This window comes from Hetaerina americana, unplaced genomic scaffold (assembly GCF_022747635.1).
Source record: "Hetaerina americana unplaced genomic scaffold, ioHetAmer1.1.p SCAF_76, whole genome shotgun sequence".
Taxonomy (NCBI): Eukaryota; Metazoa; Arthropoda; class Insecta; order Odonata; family Calopterygidae; genus Hetaerina; species Hetaerina americana.
Window position 1 is genome coordinate 27,028 of NW_027287383.1, and position 25,070 is coordinate 52,097.

The following is a 25,070-nucleotide window of genomic DNA, read 5'->3' on the forward strand; positions in this document are numbered from 1 at the left end:
CCTTTTCATTTTAAGTCATTGAAATTCATTCAGTTGTGGAAAAGGATTAAATTCAGTCACTTTATCCTTGCGTAAATACCAATTGGACCCATTGTGAAGAATTGCCAGGCCAATGCACGTTGCTGACATATACCACAGTCCTCTACTGTAATCGCTGGAGGGGAGGGAATGCAGACTCCCTTCATCCTGTTGCTCAAGGCAATATCAAATTTTCATTAAATTAATGTTATTTGAATATAATAATTTTGTTTGAATGTAATTCACCTACAACCTGCCTTTAAGATTGAGATTTAAAAAAAATGAATCGACTTACATGATATAATTCCAAGTTGCTGCTACATAAGGAGCTTTTGTGGGTTATGCTACCCAGGATGATTTTTTTTAAAGTGATTGCTATTTTGCATTGAATCCCATTGATCAATCACCCCAAAAACATTATCGTATTAAAAGTATGTAAATTTGTGGCTCATTCCAAAGTTGAACTTCGTTCTGGTGTTATATTCAAATTATTTCTTTTGAGTAATCAATTCATCTTAAATTCACACCCCTTGAGTTGATAAGCAACAATCCCATCTTGGTTTACTGTGTAGGAGTTGGTATTTTGTGGTACACGTGTAGCATTTTTGCCTCCTGTCAGGTGGGGACCGCGGTGAGGAGAACAGCAACCGCAGCGGTTCTATCGGCTGCGGTGGTGGAAGTCGGGGCAACAGTGAGGAACGTCGCAGTGGAGGGGAGCAGTCCCGTGACAAGGGGAGCCGTAGGCGTGGGGGGGAGGGAGACCGAGGCATGGGGGGCGAAAGAAACAGGGACAGGGGAAGGTTTGGAAGGAGTGCAGGGAGGAATGAAGAGAGCAGACCTAACCCACCCGTGTCTGGAGCTTCCACTCCCTCCTCAAAGTCGTCCCCTATCCAGCAGCAGCAAACAAACCCTCAGCCCCCTCCTCCACCACCACCCCCATCCACAACCATGCAGGGTGCGGTGGCAGCTGGGATGGCTCCAGGACCAATATTTCCCGGTGCACCTGGAGGGATGATGGGCATGGGCTATGTGATGGGTGTGATTCCTGGTGCTGTGATGGCTGACCCATCTCTGATGGGCATGGGACAGGTGTGTTGGCATTGATAAAGGGAGTTGAGAATGTACACGTGGTGTGCATGTCTCGCCACACATATCTACAGCTACGCAATACCTCTGCCCCTACATTAGCCACCACACATGACTTGGTGGTGTGAGGACACCAGGCACGGTTAAGTAGGGAAAGAATTCTGTAAAGGGGAGTTGTGTTTTCATCTGACAGTGTCTCCCTTCTTTGTGTCAGTACCCCATTAATCAACCCAAAAGTCAGTTTTGATGAATGGAGGCAGAGCTCATCCCTAACTATGTAGAGCGATGTGTGAATTTTATGCATTCAGTATAGTTCCTTCTCCTGCGCTTCCATTCATCTTAGAGGCTCTAGTGATTACATATCACTTTGCTTTGGTTTTGAATGGGTTTTCAATTGGTCTCTTAATTTATAACTATTTTATAATATCCCAATTTATATAGTTTTGGGTATGGATTATTTCTTTAATTTTAGTGGTAGCCTGCTGGCCTTAGGATAGATTTTTGATGGACCCTGGCACTACAAACCACTGTACTCCTAAGCCCAAATGAATGCAACACAAATTATCCTTAAAACCCATTATGATGATTACTCAATCTTTAGCTCTGCATCCTTTGTACCTCTCTTAATTTCATCCAAAATGTCTGTTCTTTTCCTACCTCCTTTCTTACCATTCTGTCTTTATGTCACCCTTATTACCACCTTCAGCATCCACTTGTCGCTCAGCACATCCTGCCTTCTTTAAATTTCTCCCATCAGCCGTATTCCCCTCACCATGCCTAGAACTTCATTATTTGTTTTCCTTTCCATCTGTTTTTTTCTATGCTTCTCCAGACCTGCACCTCAAGTCCTTCTAATCTGCACTTATCCTCTTGTCTCAACAATCAAGTTTCTGAGCCATACAAATAGTTTCTCCAAGCTAAATTATTCACTAGTCTTTTCTTTATATCATTACATGCGGTGCCTGTCTACAGCCCCTGATACATTGTAAATGCTTCAATGCCTCACAAATTTCTTCTTTTAATGTCCCTACCACTTTGCCCACCCTCCTCAAAAACATTTGTAGGGTGAACTTCTACCTGTTCTAGTTTATGTTCCCCAACTTTACTGTAAATCTTTAATTAACTTCATTTAATTATGGTTAATTCTCACCCCATGTGTTTCAAACTGATTTTGCAATGTGCTAGGTAATGATTGTAGCCTTTTGACTAATGTTAAAACTTGAGCCCCTGTAAATCGGAGTTAAAGTTTTTCTTAGATGCCATCACTGAAATGGCAAAGATGATAAATATAGCACAATAAAGTTTGTTGTAATTATTGGATACTTACTATTCTTCCGCAGTATTTTTCTTCAAATAGGTAGTTTTGTTGAATTTTTGAACTATTGGTTGAGGCTGTGCAAGAAAAAGATTGATAGCATCTATGAAGAAGAGATGATAACACAGGTCCTTTTCACATTCCTGACTCAATGGGTTACTGTTAAAAGATGATACATTATATTTTTACCATTGTACATGTGGGAAAACGGTGAATTTATGATCCCAAGAAATTTATGCTAAAAAAATAACTACATGTTTTTCTAAAAAAATTTAGTTTGGAATGATGGGGGGTCTGCTGCCTGAAAATGCAATGGCTCCTGGACCCCCAGCGGGAGCAACAGGGCCCCTTGGTGTGGGTGGTCCTCCCTTGGTGGAAGGCACAGCTGCTGCCTCCGGTGTACCTCCATCTGGCGTTGGCATGGAAAAAGAAGTGATCCACTGCAAGTCTTGCACATTGTTCCCCCCCAATCCTGGTGCTCCCCCACCACGCACAAGGGAAAGGCCACCTGGTTGCCGAACTGTGTTTGTCGGTGGCCTCCCAGAGAATGCAACTGGTAAGTCATTCACTACCATCAATGGCTTGGCATCAATCAAGTTTTTGTGATTGAATTATAGAATTCATATTGCATCTGGAGGCAGGAAGTGAGCTGTCATCTTCTTGACTCATTCACTGCTTGCAAAGTTTCTGATCAGGGTGCCAAGCTTATACACCACGTTTTCCATGGCTTGTTTATTCCCTGTTCATATTTCAAATGAGTCGTTTAATGCTATAGACGCTAGGTCATATTTAAGTCAATGAGGGGCAGTGACTGTGTTAGCAGCTTAAAAGATGATGAGTGAACTTCATTATTTCCTTTCTTCTTGCATTCTTAAGGTACTTTGTTTTGGCACAAATGGAATTTGTCTTTATTTTCCTTGGTTAGCATTAATTCAAAAATGTATAGTACTAATTTATATTGTACATGATTTAGAGAAACCCTGTGCAAAATAAAAATGCTAAAGTGAGGACTGCTCTTGTCAACTAGCAATAAATAATTAAGTAAATTACTTGCACTATTTGTGAGAATATTAAGGTTTGATCCCGGCAATAACATAGTTAAAGACTAATCTCACATGTTAAGAAGCTGCCCTCAGTTTGACTTTTTCAATTTGCAGAAGAGTTAATTCAAGAAGTGTTTGAAAGGTGTGGAGAGATCACAACTATAAGGATGAGCAAGAAGAACTTTTGTCACATAAGGTTCCAGGCTGAGCAGTATGTGGAAATGGCCATTTACCTGTCAGGTAAAATTACTTTTGCTTGAAAATGTTTAGTCATTTGCTTATATCTGGAAGTGATGTGTGTATGTTATCATTTAATATTCAACTGCCTTTTGAGTTCAATTAAGAATTAGTATTAAATAATTATTGTACATCAAGGAGTTGATGATAATAAGCCAATGCAAAAGGGTTTGACCAAAAGCAAAAAAGGTTGAAAGAAATTTTGATAACTAAGTTTTACTACTCAGTCATTTCCCCTGGTAAGATAAACAAGTTTTACTTCAGACATTTCAAGCAAAAGTGAAGCTTTTCAAGAGAATTAAGAAAAATAAATGCATATTTGATAAGAATGATACTTCTCTTTCAACTCAATCATAACTTTTTCATTATTTGATAAAAATATAATTTTTCTTGTTATGTTAATAGTAAGTTCAATTTCCTCACAGTTTGGGGAAATTATCGAGTCCATTGACTTATCTATTATTCTATCAAAAATCATGCTTCTTATTGCCACATATCTTACTAATAATATATAAGTCAGTTTCAAGTGCAAAGATTTTTGCACTTTCCTGTTCTAGAATAATATTCTGATACATGTAGTTTGCTTTGTCATGTCTCACCAGGATATCGTATCCGAATGAACAATGCTGGCCCAGAAGTGAGTAATGTCAATGCAGTTGGAGCAGCCTCAAGTCCAGCAACAGGCCGTCTTCATGTTGACTATGCCCAAGCACGGGATGACCTCTATGAGTGGGAGTGCCGGCAGAGGCAAGTGCAGCGGGAGGCACGCCACCGTCAGAGACTGGAGCAGGAGAGGCTGAGGCCTCCCTCGCCACCCCCTGTTGTCCACTACACTGATCACGAGGCACAAGCTGTTGCAGAGAGGATCAAAGGTGAGGAGGTTCCATGTGGCATGCACATGTGCCATAAAAATTTTATCAATTGGCATTATTACTTATTATGTCGTATAGTACTCATATTCTAGTGCATTATTACTTCTCTTTTGTCGTGAATTCTAGCAATAAATATGTGGGATAGATGAGCTGTGGGGTTTTCGGAAGAATATATTTGTCATTGTATCATAACGCATTTGAACAGTGTTTTGTATCCCATAACTAAAATCATTTTCCCACCAAGGACTGCATGAATTCATTCATGCATTGTAATCAGCGTATTTTGCATACCAGAAATGCTATTTGCCTATGTTTCCTGGCCAAATCATCCCTTTTTATTTGCTGGAAATTTTGTTTTTTCCTGATAAAAAGTATTATGGTACAAACTGTCAAAATTCTGCATTGAATGAAGCCAGAATTTTGATTTTAAGAACAAAGATCACCCTTAAAAATAAAGGATTTGTTACTTTGTTCTTGAAGGCATTGCTGGAGGTAAGTCAGATTATTTTATTACAAAGGGCTAAGATAATTTGTTCTTTTTATTTGCAGTGGATGAGTCCTTTATGAAGGGTGTACAGACAGTGGTAACTTGGCTGGAGCGAGGGGACTGCAGCAAGAGGAATGCAAACCACTTCTATTCAATGATTCAGTCGACAAATTCACATGTTAGAAGATTGATGTCAGAGAAAGCATCATATGAGGAAGAGTTGGCAGCTGCGAAAGACCTTATGAAGCAGAGAATGCAAGGAATACTCATGCAATGTAAGTTAGTGAAGCCTTCTCCTGCTTAGTCCTCATTCCAGCCATACGATTAGTAAATATTTCGTAACCTTGTAAGATCAAAACTGAAAGTACCTGGTTGGTGTTTCATCTAGCTTTCATACTTTCTTCTCTTCCCATGTGTGCTCTTAATGTGCTGGGAGAACTGAATTGTTGACGTACAACATCAAAAGTGACTAATAAGTTGAAATCAATTCTCTTAGGGATTTCTATGATCATGATGTTTTTTTCTCTTTTTATTGAGAATTAGGTTGAATTTTTTTTTTAGAGAGTACCTAGACTTATTAATTCCTTCCTAGCCATGTCCCGACCCAAGTAAACAGTTGCTGTTAAACCATTATGGTTACATCTTTCAAACATTCAACTAAAGACCAACATTAAAAATTTCTATGCATAAGGAGACAAAACAGCAGCAAAATCAATAAAAAACATGTTGAAAAATACTCTAAATTAAAGAAATCAAAGTCACTTCAATCAATATTTAATTTGAATAAAGAGTGGTACAAAACTTTTGTAGTATGTCATTAAAACAAAGTAGTCACAAGAACAAAAATCTCTGATTTAATTAATGATGTATTTTATATACATTTATTGTAAGAACTACGTAATGAAGACATGTTATATTTTTTTCCATTTTGCTGGCAAAATGAAAGTTAATGCCTTTTAAATTCTCACCAATGAGCTACATAATGAACAATAGTAAGTTTTTACGGCATAGTTTACCTACCCTTAGATTATGTTCCACCCATTATCAATGCAACATCATAGAACATCAACATGGTTTGCACATTTTACTGGTTAGTATGTTCCGTATTCTGAGTCCCCCTCAAAAATTACTAATAAGAGGCAATTACTTCTTGCAGAATTTTCAATTTCTGCTTGATATTTAATATCTTTATATTATCGCGAACTTTTTGAAGCAATATTAAAGCATAATTATCTCAAAATTAGATCATTCAACAGCTATAGTGTTGTTTGAAGTGATTAAAAAAACTCTCCTACCAGAAAAAAGCATAAAATTTCGTGAAGTTCATTTTACCATGTTGGCAGATTTGTTCAAAATTTTGTTGGTTAGGCCTTATGATCATTTAAAAATTGGTTAATATACTCCTTTCTGACCAATTGATTAGCAAAAACTAATTTAAATAAACCAATAAGCAATATAAACATAAAAATCAGTTTTGTACAAAAATGGGATAATATATGACGAAGTGGTCTTCTTGGGGCCATAAGATTTTACATGAATCCAGGTTCAAGGAATGTAAACTTAAGATTTTGATTGCATTGATTTATGTGTTTAACCATCCCAACCATGCAAAAATTATGAAATTGATAGCTCATGTAAAATGAGGATCCATAAATTCCTGATTTCACTGGCTAGTTGTCTAATTAAATTTCTAGTTAAAAGGTTCATTACGTCTCAAAATTGTGGGGTAGCGTTTTATGGGTACAGTTTATGTACATGACCAATTCTGTTGCTGTTTACATTTTGAAACATCTGAATAATTTTACTTAGTAAACTTTATGGTATGAACACCTTCATCTACATTGCAAAAAACTTAAAAATAGAGTGGTAGGTTTGTATGGATGCTTTTACTGAAAATAACTTGGCTTGGTTAAATTGTTTGGCTTTTCCCCTCATCAAATATCTTCAGAGTGAGATTTCAGTTCAACTTTACACCTCAAGTATTGTAATTGTAAAAATGTTATTAAGATTTAAAGGTTAACCCTATCAGGATTAAAGTTGAGCCCTCATAATTTGTTAGATTCTTTAGTGCTTGATGCTGTTATTATTTTGCTTCAGTCTAGACCTGGATTTTTATGCCAAGCTTATAAGGATTGGATTGTATCATAATTTATAAAGTTTTTGCTTCTCTTGAGAGTATGATTGTGGAAACAATCGTGCAAGCATTTTAATATGTAAAACATTTAGAAATAAAAATAACCCTGTAGAAACTGTTATATCAGTCAACATCTGTCAATGACTTTCTCTCTCTGTCAACATAAAATTCTCCTTAAGTTTAGGTTCTCATCTCAAGGCATTGTAATATGTTCTGCAAAGCAACATAAAGTATTTATATATCAGAATAATAATTGAAAACATTCCTCCAAGTTACTGTGTCATTACTGTCAGCACTGGGCACTTTCCCCTACATTGTGATTAAACAAGAAAAAGTACTATTTTAATAAACATCATCTCCCTCACATTTATTAATTATGCATAATTATTTCATTATATTAATGGCAATAATGTTTATAATTTGATATTCAGTAGTCCTGGCTGACTTTGTCTAATTTCTGGCTTACTGTCTCTCTTATGAATCCTCGGAACAACTTTTTACCACATTTTGACGAATTTCTTAACAGTTTTCCATTCTTCTGTTTTGAAGTGCAATTTCAAATAATGCAAATGGAAAATGTTTGGTGAAAACTGAACAATTTATGTAGGCTTTCCTAAGCAATGCTTAAAATTTGTGAAAGTTAGTTTTTGAAGCTTAATTTAATATCCTTGATGTAATGTGCTCTTTGACTTTTGTTGTTATAAAATAGTTACTTATGGGAAGGGAAGATTAGTGACTTTGCATTACAATTAATTAATTTAGTCAATTTATCTGTAATCAAAGCAAACCTGCATATTTCTACCACATCGTAATTAATGCATTTTTAATTTGTCAGCATGGTCACATGAAATTATTTTGGTAAGGTGATGGTAATTTAGGTTTTATTAATGTGTTGTTTTGTCATCAGGCATTTTCATATCCATGTAAAGAGAAAAAGTCAGAAAATATCCTTCTTCAGATATACCTTGGCTCCCTAGGTATTTATAACATCACAGTAGCTGTACAGCTAAAATGTAACAAGCATATTTTTATTCAGCATTAAGTGAACATATTTTAGTCATGCAAATTTGCAGTGTCCCCAATAAATGCAGTGCTATTTTGGTAAGCCATATTACCCTGGACAGTTCTCACTTAGGTAAAGGTAACCAAACTGGACACGTCAAATGGACTCAAAAGTGGCTGTAAGGATATGTATAGGTGAGACATTTGTGGTGGTGGTCATTTCAAAAGTTGCAGCGTGAGCTGGGTACAAGATAAGTTCACATGAATAATGGCAGCTAAAATTTTTCTGTAAATGTTTATTATATCTCTTACCTATGTATTCCTTATTTCCATTAACTTGAGCCCCTTGGTTCTTTGAGAGGAAAAGTCAGTCTAAACAGTGGTGAGGGAAAACTAACCTTATGTTCATTGATGAAAAATTTTCCATTAATTTATTCTTTTGTATTCTTGAGTGCATCAATCCTGCACCATTCATGCAATATGTAATAAAGCTTTCATTGAAAAATTTCTGCAAAATATTTTTTTTCATCCATGTTCATTGATGAAAAATAAATTCCTTCTTCATAAGTTTTGCTTTATCTGTGAACTTTTCACCCATACAATATTTTCTATTGCTGTTTTTTGAAAACCAGAAATAGCATCATTGTTATCAGCTAGTTATTGTCTTCTAAAGGAGTTGTAACACCTTTGGTACACCATTCTATCTGTTTGGCATGTGGTTGGCTACATTATTCCTGTGAAACTTCATAATAATATAGCATTTACGAATTGTTATGTGACATCTTGATGTTAATTGAAATTGTATATAATGGATGCAGCCCCTTACTAATGTAGTAGCACTGTCACTTGATTTGAAATCACCTCCCGGTTAATAGATTAGAATTTTGCCAAAATCTAATAAACTGCACTAGACAGTTTTTGCATCAGCAATCCAGGAAATTTCCTTCTTAAGCATTTAAATGGGAGTCTTTCCGAGTAATCTCCTAGGCTCTCTTCTTCAGTATAATTATTCATGGAATGAAATTTGTTCTTCATCAAAATCTAGCATCGCGTTTGTTTGCAGTGTCCAATGTATTACCTGCAATGTCCTTAAAATATTTTAAATAGGGCCACTCAATTTCCGAGTTCCATGAGAAACTCATTGTAATGTCGGAAGTTAAATGTGAATAGGACTTCCTTTTCTTCTTTCCATTTTAAATTCTTTAGTTTTCATCATAGATATAGTTTTCAAATTCCCATTAGTGTAACAACATAAGTGTTTCCTTATATCCAGTTTGTTCATTCCAAGTGCCATTCATTTCATGAAGTATAAAATTAGATAGTACTTTCATCGTGATAAATGATGCATTGAATGATCCCTAACTATGTATGTAACTCCTGTCATTTTTCCCATGGTTGACTTGATATTTCAAATACTTGATGGTTTTTCTAACAAAATCTATTTTCTGCTACTGTGTCCATCTTGGTATGCTCACTCACTTGCTCTTTTGAGGAAATGAATATGTAATATTGGAATAATCCATTTTAAGAATATGCTAATATATATGGCCTGTTTTAAATATTTATACATTCATATTAGTCTTGGCAATTAGGTTTTTCAGCTCTCGTTGCATGGTTTGGAATAAATGTGAAGTGGTCTATTGATATGAAATTTTAATCAGTTGAATGTATTAAGTAATTTACTTCTAATGGTTATTAGCAATCTCCTTTGGGTTAAAGTCTACCACTCATTTACTGCATAATGGCACAAACAGTCTATTTTTTGTATGCAGAACTATATCTCCACATTGATAAGTATTGTTGTTTCACGTGATACTAGCAATCATTAGAAATGAAGAATTTATTTCTTTAATTCTTAATTTATTTTATCTCTGCTCTTAAGAGTAATGTTTTTGATTGATAACTCTTTACTCAGTTCCCCTCGCTTTGTGAATTTTTTTACTGTCACAGCATAAATTTGATAAGTCCTTTTACTCAAATTTCCTGGTTAATTATAATGAATGTCTTCAAAAAGATAGTTTCTCTTCTTAATTCGTGCATTCCCATTATTTTAAAGCTATGATCAAGTATAAGATTAATTCATAGGCTGAAATTCATACTTAGCCTAATTTACGAACTTTGTTATTAAAATTTCAACACTCAGGTATTTTATTTTCTTCTTTCTTACAACTACAGATATCCTTTTAAACAAATGTATGATATTTATATGAACATTAGTGTATGATTATTGTTCATTTTGAACACCTAATAGCTTATTTTTATTTCCCATGGTGTATAAAAACCAATCCTGCAAGGTAGGCATGTGTTTTCTCTTTTTATTTTTATCCAATCTTCTTTTGCATTCCATCACCGAGGTTAATATTGCCTTAGATGTGAATAGTTTTCATTTACAATGTTGTGTATTCTTTTCTATGGTCTACCTGAATTGCTTTATTGAGGAGTGTGGATTAAAAAATCTGCAAAATCAATCAACTCCAATGTATTGTACGTGTTAGATACTACTCTTTATTATTCTGTCCTATATTAGAAACACTTTGAATTATGAGTTTTCAAACCATGTTTTGATGTCAATTATACTAAGGTTTGATTCAATTTTAAAATTGTCGTAGTGTACATATGAAAAATATTCACCTGTATTTGGTTGTTTCAATCACTGTAGCAATCATCATAGTTTTCCAGTAATGGCATCTGATACAAACAGGTACGATAATAATACTCCTTGCAGTTGAAAGCTAATTGTTTCAAGTATAAACAATAATGTAACCATTTGTTTTACATTGAATCAAGTTTGCAGTCCTCATAGTGGAAATAAGAATTTCTGTCTAATTGTCTTTACAATAGTTAAACCTCGGTACACCATAAAATGAATCACGTTTATGCCTGGGGAAATTTTATTATGTCTTTAAGTCAAATTTCAAGTATTTCATCTTACAATTGGACGTCCTAAGTTTTGTGCATTAATTATTTTTCATGAATTATTGGTTGTATGTTATTGCTTATCTAGATCCCTTATGCTATATCATTTGTTGTTTGATTTTGCACCAAATGATTGATGGGCATGAGTCGAAGAACCAGGTTCTGATCATCAAGTAACTGCCGCACACAATCATCATCAAAAATCTTGTAATGCTTGCCAGTACTTTTCATGGTTTTCTGAAATTTCAATGGTATTGGGGAAGTATTATGGTTCGATTAACCAGGGTCAATCATTTGCCATGACACTTTATCTTGCTCAGCAGTGCATCATTTGGAATTAGTGAACGTAGTTCTGGAAAAACATTTAGAAAAGCCATTACATTTTTGTCTTTACTCTATGATAGATGTGATTAATGTGCATGCACATCTCATATATACAAATATTTTGTTGATTTTGGCTGCTTAAAGAATTACTTCTGTAATTTTGACAGTTTCCGCACGTTTTCAGTCAATAATGCCCTAATCTGTGAAAGTCATAGTTATTCATTATTTCATTGTGTTCAATTGAGGCCAAATAATTTATTCGAAACATTAGAAAGCCTGTATGGCCATAATCTTGGAGGTCTCAATTTCTGTGACAGGATTTAGAAAATATATTCATGATATACGAGGGTCATCCGGAAAGTAGTACCCGTTCGTGAAATAAAGACACAAAAGTAAATATTAACAAACATAAAAAATTTTATTTGAAAGAGGATACTTTAAACTACTTCTCAACATAATCTCCAAGCAAATTAAGGCATTTGTCATAACGTGTGACAAGTTTCTGTATTCCTGCTGCATAGTCCTTCGCCGCCAGCTCATTGAGATACGCGAGGGACCCATCTTGCACAAATTTTTGCATAATGCAGATGGTGTTTAACAATTTCATGAACAATTGTTCGAGAAACATTGGGAAAATGCTCACAGATGTCATCAATTGTGACGCGCCGATCGTTCCTCACGAATTCGTCAACTGAGCTCACCAGTTGGTCTGTAATGACAGACGGTCTCTCCGAACGCTCATCGTCGTGTGTGTTCCCCCTCCCCATGTTGAAGTTGCGACACCACCGCCGAACAGACGACTCGTCCATTACATTGTCTCCATACACCTCCTTTAATTGGCGATGAATATCACATGGGCGAACGTTTCTTGCATTGAGGAATTTAATCACTGCCCTCACTTCACAACTGGCGGCGTTCTCAATTTTTTTAAACATTGTAAACAATCACAGAAACAACACAGGCAATGCTAGCGTCACGCAACTTGGCTCAGAGAAGGCAGACAAGCCACTGAAGCTATCTGACCTCGTCCAGCGGCTACTCGCGTCGTCAGCACTTCATGCGGCACGAACGGGTACTACTTTCCGGATGACCCTCGTACTAATGTTAAAAAAAAAATTAATCAATTTTTTTTGGATTTCCTTTTAAGGCAGATTTGTTTTGGGATAGCCTTTTGAAATAGTTAAACTTATATTATGCATTGATCCTTGTTGTACACTCATATTTTTGATGCCTGACAGAAAATTTGCATTCCATGAAAATTGCTGTTGAACATTGTAGGCCTTTGATAAGTGTATTGTTACTGGTGTATATCAGTGTTTTTGAGTGATAGCTAGTAGAAGTATTGTTATTTCTAAGATATGCACTTTTTTATGAATAGTTGGTATTGATAGTTAATTCATCTTTTTTTGAAACTGAAATTCTCAACTGCCCATACATATAATTTTGTAGTGCACATAGCCTTCCATGTATTCAAACTATAAATTGTCAGTTTTAAGTACGTCAGCCTCATTCTTGAGATTGCTACATTCGTGAGTCAGCTAACACTTACAATGTGGAGAAATATGATGACATATGGCTCAGTCATTCAGAGAATAGTAACAAAAATTTCGGAAGTAGGTTGGTCAATAGGGAGGGGATGGCTGTTCATAGCTGCCTATATCATATATGCATATATAATAACAATCAATAATTAATGACTCCAGTATACATTTTTTGCATTTATTAATTTTCAAGTTCAGATAACCCAGTTATAGTTAAATAATTAATGCTCTATGTATAGCATTTTTAAGTAGCAATTATGAATTTATTTTGTAACTTATATTTTTCAATCAATCTTCTAGCTTTAAGAAATTTCTGTTCCGTGTAATTAGGATTAGCTTGAAAGAGAAATCATTGAATAAATTAGCTGAGAAGTGTATCATTTAATGATTATAGGATTTTAGAAGAATTTTGGTTTGTTACTTTTTACATTTGAATTGCTGAAAAACTTTTTGTCCATGTTTTTCTTGGATTCTAAAGAATACGAGCGTACTAGCTAACTTGAGCTTTCAATTCGAATTCCATCCCAAATGTTGTGTTTGAAGGAACACAGGGATTATTTTCAAGTAGTACTTTACAGTTAACTGCCCAAATCTATCAGAGCACAATGAAAATAACCCCTTGCTAGCCCTGGTATTCTTACAAAAGAGCATGTATTCAAATAGTTGATTATTTAGAGTGCATAGCAAATATTGAAGAAATAAGTAGCAAGAGATTTAGGTAGTAAGTTAGTAAGTGCTCAATTCGTAAAGAATATGCTGTAGCATCTTCTCAAATAAGTATTCTAGAGTCATCACAGTGCCCAAGATGGGATTGAAGATCATGCCATTTGGGTTGTTCAGCATTACCTCCCGGAGCCTACAGAAATCTTAAGAATATTGTAACTTGCATGTGAAATATTAGCTATGGTAAATTCCAAAGAAACTGCGGGAGATGCCGCAACAGTAACTTTTAACGGAGTCATCCGCTAATGTGCATTTCAATGCAACAATTTCAGAGCGTAAAAATCATTATGGTGTTTATTTCTTTGAGAAATTATTTTGTTTCATCCTGAAATATTCTGCAATGACTGAGCTAATGTCACATTCATGAGAAATTTCTCATGAATTCTTATTTTGGGATGTGTTATGAATTGTGCTAGAATTTTCTATTTGGCAAGAAGATGGGCACCACCCGGTGTAGAGTGTCGTTAGGGGTGATAGACCAAGTGCTACCACAACTCCTTTTGGAAACATGGGTTAGTGTTGTCTGTTGTACTAGACCAATTATGTCCCACTCGCCCTTCAAATTCAAGCCCCCTATCCATATCCACTTCATCTCTCCAGTCTGTTGGTAACGAACGAACTTATGCCCACATTCACTCTGGCTCTCATTATGACCTGTGACCTCCACCCGTCCCTCTGTCCTTCCTCTATTTCTCACACCCCTTTTATCTATCCCCATTCCCCATTTTCTTTCTCTCTCTCTCTCTCTTTTGCCGCCCCTAACCCCTGTCACCCTTCAGTCGGTCAGATAGAGAGGGTGTTTGTGGCTGCCAGTCACCAGAAGGTGTGGGACCATTTCACCAAGGCTCAGCGAAAGAACATTGACATGTGGAGGAAGCAAGCATCGGTACGTAAGATGCATGGCAAATTGAAAGAGGAAATACCTGGTTTTGTTTTCTTTCAATCCTCCATCATTTCTTTTTCCTTTCCATTGTCTTTTCTTTCTTAGCATTAGCCTTGACTCAGACCCCGAAGGAAATCATGGAAAGTGTAATTGACTGAAGCTGAGATGTTTTATAGCAATAGCCAGTTTCATTCATGCGTCATTTATGTATAGGAATATTTGTCGTGTGTTTTCCATTTATTTGAATGCTGGTATATTTACCCTGGAAGAACATTGTGCCGCTTCAATAGGTAGATATATGCATACTTTGAAACATTAGGACTTGAAATTCATCAGATAATAAGATTAGACAAAAATCATAAAATTTTCTTGACTAGTAAACTAATGGAAGAAGTTTTAACTAGGAATTATTTTAATTTTGCCCAACTATCAATTTGTAATTTGGCCCAAAGAAACCTAAAAATCCTCTAATTCACTCATTATTAACGTGGTATGTCATGCTAGTAGGAGTAATTATTGATTGATGCTCACCTGATTTCAGTCTCTCAGTCAAGTGTGACTTTCCATATCTGTCCTTGTCTGGTTCATTTTGCATGCTTGCATGACACATGGTAATTGAGTCAGAGGTTGTAATCAGTGTGCCACGTTGTGACTGCATCTTACCAGGCCAATAGAAACGCTTATATGTGTGCATCCAAGTTATTTCTACTTTGTGGCTTTTTTTGCTTTCAACAACATTTTTGCTAAGTCCATGGTTGGATCAGCTGGCTGAAAATTAGTTGGCCTTGGAAAATGCTGTCATATCTTGAGAGCACAGTCTGACTCCCTGATTGGCCTCTTTGACACCTTACCTAGGAGTAGAGTTGGAGGTTATGAAGCAGAAAGGCCATGTGCGGTCAAAGTTACCTTTAGTAGAACCTTATGCCTGTACAGGTTGGTCATCTCCTGAGCAGTGGTCTTGTTTAAGCAATTAATATTAAGAATTTTCTTTGATTGATGGTGGGAAAGACTGCCAATGGTTAAGAGTTGGCTGTTTAAAATTGGGTCAGGAAGGTGTACATTATTTGAATGCCTAAGAATCTATTCCAAGGCAGCATCATTTGGAATTCTCTGGTTTGTGAGCATTATTATCACTATGCATTTTGATGCTATAGAATTTTCAGGTCCTTCCATGTCTTTTTACCAAATCAAATGAAAGTGACTGTTGCTCCTTTCACTCATCATGTTCCATGAATTTTGTTGAGTTTGATGGTGAAAAAGTGGTGTTGCTAAAAGTAATTTTGAAATTGGTGAACTATTAAAAGTTGCTTTTGCAACCATTGATTTAAGGAGCGGTAGTGTATTTCAACCAATCCAATAATAATGATTTTAGATGTTTTAGTGGATAAAATCTTTTTCACTCAGTAACCCACACTCAGGAATTGCTGACTTGTTACAGGCTATAATTCATTTGGCCTCCTCCTCTCCATTGGTAGTGGCTATGCTTTGCTGATTTAAAGTTGGCAAAAGTGTATTTGGCATGAGGGACTGGGATTTATAATAGGATTTTACAGTGTTAGGGTTAGAGAGAGGGATAGATATGGTGTAAGGAAATGAGTATGTTGGTCAAAGGTAAGGAGTCAAAACAAACTTTTGCGTCACCCTGAGGGCTGCTCTTTCTTTTCCTCTATCCCTCTCTTACCCTAGTCACCTATCAAGTCATTTACCAGGCATTGTATGATGAGCAAAAGCCAATGAGGGCAGACAGAAATGTCCATCTGGCCGGAGAAACCAGGATGAGCAGGGTGGTGATTGACAATGCTAACCCAGGAGGCAGGGAATTTCTTTGAATCATCACTATTCCTTCTGTTTGTGGAATTAAATGCATTTCAAAAATTCAGAATACATGGAGATTTGAGAAGCTACGTAATTTCATTCCATTACATCAGCTACCTTAGCAAATCTTATTCACTTAATTTATGAAATAATAGTTAAATAGAAAATTCTGAAATTTTTTTCATTGATTTCTATTTTGAGTGTCAACAAATGCTTTACCAATTAATAGATTTGATTGGTGCATTTTTTTTAATTTGTGCTTAATTAATTATTAGACAACTCATATAAGGCATATTCTAAAACTTAAATATGTATTTCAGGCAGGTTCTTAATTTTTAATCGGAATATTCTGGTAATACTAGTGTATAATTAAAAATATTTCCACATGCCAGAAAGGACAATTCTCTTTAGACCAATCAACACCCTGAATGAAACCATGATTTAATTAGGAAATTTTCTGAATAAAATGACGTTGGGAGGAGCAGACAGCTCCAAAAGCAATAAATCCTGTGACTTAATGAATTTCTCTATGGCATTTGCCCATCAGGAAGAAATGTTCATTGAAACAGTTTGTAAACAGAGAGCCATATTCATTCCGTGAAACATCTAGAAAATCTGTCTAAAAATGCACAGGCACTTCAGGTATGCACCTATTTTAGAAGCATTTTGCAGTAAGGTAGGTAATTGTATATTTTCAGTTATTCATTCCTTTTGTGTTATTGGATTGCACCACTGTTTCACCTCCATGCCTTCATTCTCGTGTCACAAGGAAACTACTGAATACTTTAAAGAAAATTTGCAGGATATCCAGACTATAAATTCTTCTCTTGTTTTTTGAAAGAGAATTTTATGATTGAAACGGACACTCGTGCTCACTGAAATAGCTTACTAAAACTGGAATGAAGAGGCTCCCTGGATTGCAGACTTGACCTTGGTCTAGTCAATGGACAAAACTCCACTCTTTGTGTACAAAACAGTTCATCCGACCACTCCCCAGTGGCTATAACACTCAGCCATGGGGGGTCGTCACTGTGGCATCAAACTTAACGGTATAAGATTGGATCATCTTCACCCTCTCCCTCCTTCCCTCAAACATTTTCTGAGACATTCTTCCAGCTTATCATTACATTCAAAAGGCAGAGAGGGGGGGGATGAGTGTGCCTTTCATGGAGTTGTTGCAGGTATGACGAGGAAGGAGTAGAAGGGGAAGCTGGCAGGCCATTTGGCTCGAAAGGAAGGTAAGGGAAGTGCAGAGAGGAAGATGGCACTGTGGGAAGACCACATATGGAGGTTGGTTTGTTACTGGTTCTTTCCAATAACTCTTTATCTCCTTACAGCTTGGTGGCGGATAAATAATACACGTAGATATAGATTTATATCCAGTGATTCATTTCCCAGGCCAGAGAGAAGGAATATTTTTCCTGAAAGATAGTTATATATATGTGTGCCCACATCACTTTGTCAGATGTCTACCTGAGGTTTATGCACTTTTGCTTTCTTGAGGGTGCTGTTTTTTGCCAATGGAAAAATTGATGGTCAGGAATTATGATTGTTCAGCATTTGTAACAGTAACAATGAATACACTTGGGTGACATAATGCTGCAGCTTAAAAGATTTAAGTCGAACAACCTGTTAACAGGTCTTTGATTTGTTTTGAAGTAATATGCTGGAATTAGATACCGTGAGATTACACCAGGACCTTATTTGTCGTAAAATTAACAAATTTTAAACTCATGCATTAAATGATAATCCAACTTCATGTAATCCCAGTTATATCATGGTTGCCAAGGTCTTGCATAGGTTCTTATGTATAGTGCAATTGTAGTTAATATGCATTCTTTTAATATATACAGTTAATATGCAGCAAATAAATTGGTCCTTTTTCTTTACTCTTAAAAGTATTTGTGAAATCAGGTCACTATGGAAAGTATCACGTGTAATTTAGGTGACTATGCCCTCTATTGGTATTAGCTTCTTAAATATGATGTAGCTTCTCCTGAAGCCTCTGTAATGTAATTGGGCTGGACCTTATTTGTGGGATATTATTGTTATTGATAAGTGTGAGAATTAATTTATCGAAGCCTTCAAAATACTAGTGACTTGATCAACATTGGATTGTTCTACATGTACCTTAAATTGAGGACTATCCAATATGGAGAAACACAAATGCAATTAACATTTGATTTTTTGGTAAGCATGCTTTTACAGTATGTATAATAACTCCAAGAAATGAACACAGACATATATGATAGCTTTAATATTTTGATATTATGTTATTTTTTTAGTTTTTGCTTTGAGGTGTTGATTATTTCCATGTGCTTGTTTTTGGATTGCTCTGTGTCTGCATACATGACGTTTTTTGAGTTTTCACCTTTATTTTTGAGGTAGAAATATGTTGTATTACATAAGTAACACAGTTTTCCTATGTTGACAAGCTCCTTACACATTAGCTGAATGTTTTGTTCTTATTTTTGCCTTATACAAGATTTGTTCTTCCTTGAGGGTGATGTACCTTAGTACTGCTGAAGTCTTATCTAAATGCTTAGAAGTTTTCAGCATTCATTAGTGTGCTTACCTCAAGGTTTGACCATTTTTCTTGATATGATATCCAGGAGATTAAGAGCATGCAACTGGAAGAAGTCCTGAATGAACGTGCTGATGAGGAAATGGAAGTATCAGACTCAGATATGGAGGCAGACAGTAGCGGACCCACCAGGAGAAAGTTCCCTCGAATGGATGAGGATGCCAAAGCCATTGAGGGTCTGAAGGTATGTTTGTGTTTGGCTATCATTTATTTACATCCTCCCATTTTTATCCTCCACTATTTTTCCATGTTGTTGATGTCTCTTGTTCTCCTGTCCCACTTTTCAAAGCAAAGTTAAATCGCAAGGATATTTAGTAGAAAGAGTATTGAATTAAATGATTGATTGTGAAAATAAGGTGAGCAACTTAATTGCCTGGTGTTAAAAAATTTATCAGGACTACTTTTCTCTTCTTTGTAGAATGGACAGGGAAAACAAGAAATGTTAAAAGTTAATGGCATTGTGTGTGTAACTTAAATTATGTAGTAGTGCTCGTGAAGTTTATAGCAGTGTCTCAGAATTACAAAAGATTAATCAATACATGGTCTGTTTAAAAATCAGGTGGCTGGAATTAAAGATCAAGAGAGAGTACTTAATAATTAAGTAAGACGGTAAAAAGTATAACCTGGAAATTAAAGAAAACTAGATAAGCATGCAACAAAATATCAGAAAGCAGCACAGTTATAAAATAGCTATCGAGAGCTAGAGAAATAAGGATGAAAGGAAACAGACTATACTCTTTGGAAAGCAGAGCCAGCTGTGATGGGAGAAAAGAAGTAGGGTATCATTAGCAGAATTCTGCAAGCCAGGAGAGCTTTCTTAAAAAGAAAGCCAGTTTTTAGCTTAAAACATGCATATAAGCCTCAAAATTGTACAATTCTCCATCAAAACCTTATGTATTGGATCTACTTCTGAAAAAATATGAGGCATGGGGGCTGGCATCAAAGGATGAAAAGATCAGATGCAATGCATATTTTATGCTGATAAAATGGATGGATTGCAGGACAGATGAAAATTTTATGTGAAGAGTGCTAGGGAAAATAAGCTTAATGAAAGCACTGAAAAAAAGAATGGGTAATATTATTGCTGAAGACATGTTTTTGAAGTGAAAGTGATCAAGAAAGTGTGCAAATGGATAAATAGACACGAAGGGGTTAGCTATTGGGGGAAATGATTGATTGACAGGTTTTTTCAAACTCTAGCATCAAGTTGCTTCTGATAGATTATAAGGGAGGAAAGGGAGAAAATGGAAAAGCTTTGAGTCAAATTCGGTTACTCCTAACTGAAATTAAATGGCATGTGTGTTTTTCAATCAACCATTTGATTCTATATCAGTGTATCCCAGTTTTACAATGGGTTCGCATTATGGCAACTTCACTTTTTAGTTTGCTCTGTGAGCTAGTCACTGGTTGTTTTAATATATTCAACAGATTCAGGCAAGATGTAGTGGAAGTTAGCCATTATGAGAATAACAAATTTACAATTTTCCAGATTTATTTGTAACGTATCACGCATTTCAGTTCATCGAACCATCTTCAGGTGCAAGAAAATATTCAAATTGTGATCCATCATATTTATACCTGTTTGAGGAAGGGAGGGAAGAAAAGTGGGATTCTGGGGAGAGGAGAGTGCTTTATAAAAATATTTTCATTTAAAAGAACATTCATATCTAATTTTACTATTTCAAGCTGCTCTAAAATATCAAATCTTTTGCCCTTATTTTCGTGGTGTAGAATCTCAGGATTCAATTTAACTGAGTGGGATGATTGTAGTAGATGCTAAGCTCGGAGAGACGTTTCATTAAAGTCCTCCAGCATCTTTAGAACCCTTCTTTATTCTACCCTCCTTCCTACCGCCAGGATACTAGCTACCTGCCACCATCCTCTCAAATAATGACCACTTGTGCTTATCCCCCCCCTCTTTTTACCTCTCCATTTCTTTAGTTTCTCTGTTTCAATGGGTTTTCCATATTTCCCCTCTTTGTCCGCACCTACCTTACTCCTCACTCTTTTCTTCCCCCTCCCCCCCCTATCCTCAAACAGATATAAATATGATGTATCACAATTTGAATCATGGCTTGTACCTGAAGATGGTTTGATGAACTGAAATGCATTGTATGTTACCAATAAACCTGTAGAATAGTGCAAATTTGTTTTTATCATCAGGATGTTTTAATAGTTGAGTGTTTACATGATGGTTGCAAGTGTCCTTTGAAACTTTGCTTCTGATAAGATTTGAGTCCTCCTGTCAAGGTTCTTCCTTAATTTTGTGATATTAAGCAGTGTATGCATTGCAATGGCTTCCATATTTCATACACTGGTATAATTTGCAAACTCCATATAAAGATACAAATTATTATTAGGCTACTCATTTGACCTTATTTTGTTGGAAGTGTTATACTAACAGGAAGTGTTGTTTCTCAGTTTCTCATATTGCAAGGCCACTTGGATCAGTGGGTAGTCTCACTTAATTTTGATAGAGCAGTGTGTAAAAGTCTTGGCGAAAAGAGTGATTCATGTTAGATGAATCCTAGCATTGAAAGTGAACAAATAACGCTAATCTTTTCAAAAGAAAGTCACCAAGTTAGAGAATTCTACAAACAAAAAGAAGGCAGGGAAGACCGGGCCTTGGTCACCGCAGTTACCACTGTTGTTTCACTTAGTCAGTTATCCTAAAGTCCTTGACTGTGCAGAGGAACAGGCAGAGCAGAGGAGGTCCAAAGGATCTCAAGGAAAATAATAAAAGGAAGATTGCCATTGCTCTCAAATATGGCATCACAGCTCCCCATCTTATTTCTATAGTAATTCTTTCCCTATCTGCACAAATTCAGTTTAGTCAGTGAAATGGGCTTGAGTGCCTGCCTTTTCGTGTAAAAGTAACAAACTCCTAATGGAAAACCTCAGAAAGAGAATAATTGGTTGTTCTTGCTCCTACCAATAAGCAGTAATTTACTCTTAATATTTTGTTTAAGCTGGGGTAATAATTTGAATGTGTTGAATTCATCTGAAAAGGAAGAAATTGTCTAAGGTATAACTTGCTTCTGTCCTTGATAAAGCCAATATTGATGCTAATTAAGTAAATATTTTCTTGAGAAAAGGAAACCTGTTTCATTGAATGGACCTACTCACAAGATCTCATTACTTTCAAACGTTTCAAAAAACTGTTTCATAAACCAAACTCCAATTGAATATAACCAGTGGTGCAGTTCAAATGGAAAGAAGGTGATGAGCAGGAACCAAACCAAAATATTAAAAAGATTTTTTGGACATGCACTACCTTCATTATTCCTAAATATGCATGTAGAGTTTCATATTTTTAGGTCTATTGGTTTTGAAATAACAGTGGTAAAACAAAAGTCCACACTTAACTAATTCAAATGAATATTTAACAGATTTTAAATCTTTGCTGTTGTTGTGCAGGAAGAAAATGACAGTCTGCGCTGCCAGCTGGAGGCATATAAAAATGAAGTCGATTTGGTACGTTCTGACTCAATGGCAGAGGTAGCACTCCGAGATCAACAGACTCAGCTTTTGAAGCAAACATTGCAGGGAATGCAACAGGTGAACTATATGATTGTGTGTGTGTGTGTGTGTGATATCGTGAAGGTCATCACCTTCTTTGAGAGGTATTGTCATGTGTGGGAGGCTGTGACAGCAGCCAAACTTAATCCCTTTTGTTTCTTCAACCTGCATAATGGGTAGGCTAAAGTTCTCTCTTGATATTTTGTATTGGCCAACATTATTTCAGGCTAGTTATACTAGCCACATCATTTTGATTCTGGCTGAAATATTTCTGTCCTGAGCTGGCACTTCAGTTCTCCTGGAATATTGAATGTGCCCATGCATATGAATACGTGCATGCATAATCTTATTCTACTATAAGTATCTTGATACCAAAACTGTTCCTGGCTATTCATTATATTCAAATACAGCTTTGGATGGGGTTCTTCAATCATAATTCCCACTTTCTAAGTGTATATATCTGTTATAAACATTTCTTTTAATAGACTTTTACTTAAAATGACCTTATTTGAGGTAGGTAAGGAGTCACCTATTCACAGAGCTTTGGATTCTATTATATTACATAATTATAGTTATATTTTCATGGGTAAAGATTTAGGACGTTACACCCTTGTCATATTACATATCATATTGACACTTTTTTGATACAATTGTCAAAATTGGCTTTTATTTTTCCTGTCTACTGTAGTCCAAAAATATTAAGCTTTGGTAATCAGGGGCAATTTTGTTCCTACAAAATTGGCATTATTTAATAATAAATTATTTTTTTTAGCAATTGTTTATTTATATTATGAATTGGATGATAATGGTAGTTTATTTACTCTTCAATCACATGCAAGACACTAATACCGACACAGAAAATTAGCAAAGACAAAAAATAGAAGTATACAGGTATGTACAGATTGTAATCCAGTTCCATGAATTCCTGAACACTATAGGAGCATTTATTTAGTATGAGAGCTTTTACCGTGCCTACAAACACAGGAGTGCTCATGGTAGCTTTTAGTACCAAAGGCAGGTTATTTTACATTTGCAAACTCATAACCTTGAGGCTCAAAACAGTCTTCGTAGTGCAGACACCTGGGGCATGTAGGTCCTTATGCTGTCTCGTACCATAATGATGTACATATGCCAGAATTAGCTGAATATCCCTGAAGGTTAGATCTTGCAGGTATCAAACACTCAAGTATATATATGCACATGGTATGGGTGAAATGCTTAATTTTTTTAAATAGGGGCGAGAGGGATTGTGATAGGCTTCATGAGCAATCAAACACACAGCCATCTTTTGTATTTTAAATATGTTTGCAGCTTGGGGTGATGATCCTCAGAAAAGTATATTATAAACAAGGCGAGAATAGAATAAACCGTAATACAATCATACTGGGATATTTCAAGTCGCAGATGATCTAATGCTCTTGATAAGATAACATGCAGAACTCATCTGAAAGATAAGTTGGATGAAATGTGAACCTTGAAAGCTATTCATAATTTTCCATTCCTCCTTATTTTTATTTCAAGCTTTTAAAACTCTTTGGTATTTAAAGGCACATTTGGCAGTTATTATCAAGTTTCTGAAGTCTTCTGAAGTGCTTCTATTGATTAAATTAAATCAATCCATTAATGAAATTGTGTGCTTATTTTTACTTATATTTGGAGGAACTTGCCTGTAAAGCATATGTGCCTGCAGAATGCATTAATGTTGCCCCCTTGTGACCCCAAAATAAATAATCAACAATATTGCCCAGGTTCCATCTGCATGGGAAGGCCCAGAAGTACCCGGCCTGACCTAGAGACGGCGATAATTGTTTGAAAAATATCACTGTATTAGAAAGTATGGAATCTATAAAGCATATGTTTCAAGTTTGAAGACGTAACGTTGTTTAGTAATTGTTTGGCAGCCATCAATAGTGAATGTTTTCAGTGAATCTTTGAAAATGGAGGAAATTGGTCATCGTTATGTGATAAAATACTTTTATTTGAAAGGCCTCAGCCCAACCAATATAAAAGCGGAACTTGATTCTACTCTGGGTGCACCTGCTGCTTCGTTTACAACAGTAAAATATTGGGTAGCAGAGTTTAAACGAGGCCGTGCGAGCTGCCAAGACGACTATCGCATTGGTCGACCCAATGAGGTGACAACTCCAAAAACGGTGAAGGAAATCCACAAAGTGATACTGGATGATCGTCAAATGAAAGTTTGCGAGCTAGCAGACATAGGCATTTCAAAAAGTGTGGTACATTGCATATTAAATGAAAATTTGGACTTGAGAAAGCTGTGTGTAAGATAGGTGCCGCGTTTACTCACACTCGAGCGAAACCAGTGTCGTGAAGATGTTTCAATTGAGTGTTTAGCAAAGTTTCACAGCAACAAAGCAGAATTTTCACATCATTTCATAACCATGGATGAAACATGGGTCCATTACTTCACACCCGAGACAAAAGAACAGTCAAAACAATAGATTCAAAAGGGAGAACCGGCTCCAAAGAAGGCAAAGACTCATCTGCAGGCAAGGTCATGGCGTTTATTTTTTGGGATGTGCGTGGGATAATTTCCTAGCAAGGAAAAAT

General features: G+C 35.9%; 1 protein-coding gene across 1 annotated transcript in view; it reads left to right on the forward strand.

Annotated features, from left to right (window-relative positions):
- Positions 1-758: 758 nt before the first annotated feature.
- The window catches only part of LOC139697401 (ecto-NOX disulfide-thiol exchanger 2), a 32,252-nt gene continuing 7,940 nt past the window's right edge, over positions 759-25,070 (forward strand). The window contains exons 1-8 of the mRNA XM_071596085.1: positions 759-1,107; positions 2,696-2,975; positions 3,577-3,702; positions 4,302-4,571; positions 5,121-5,333; positions 14,478-14,584; positions 19,009-19,164; positions 22,398-22,538. Coding sequence (XP_071452186.1) covers positions 787-1,107; positions 2,696-2,975; positions 3,577-3,702; positions 4,302-4,571; positions 5,121-5,333; positions 14,478-14,584; positions 19,009-19,164; positions 22,398-22,538 — 1,614 coding nt within the window. The 5' untranslated portion in view covers positions 759-786. The remainder of the gene's footprint in view (positions 1,108-2,695; positions 2,976-3,576; positions 3,703-4,301; positions 4,572-5,120; positions 5,334-14,477; positions 14,585-19,008; positions 19,165-22,397; positions 22,539-25,070) is intronic.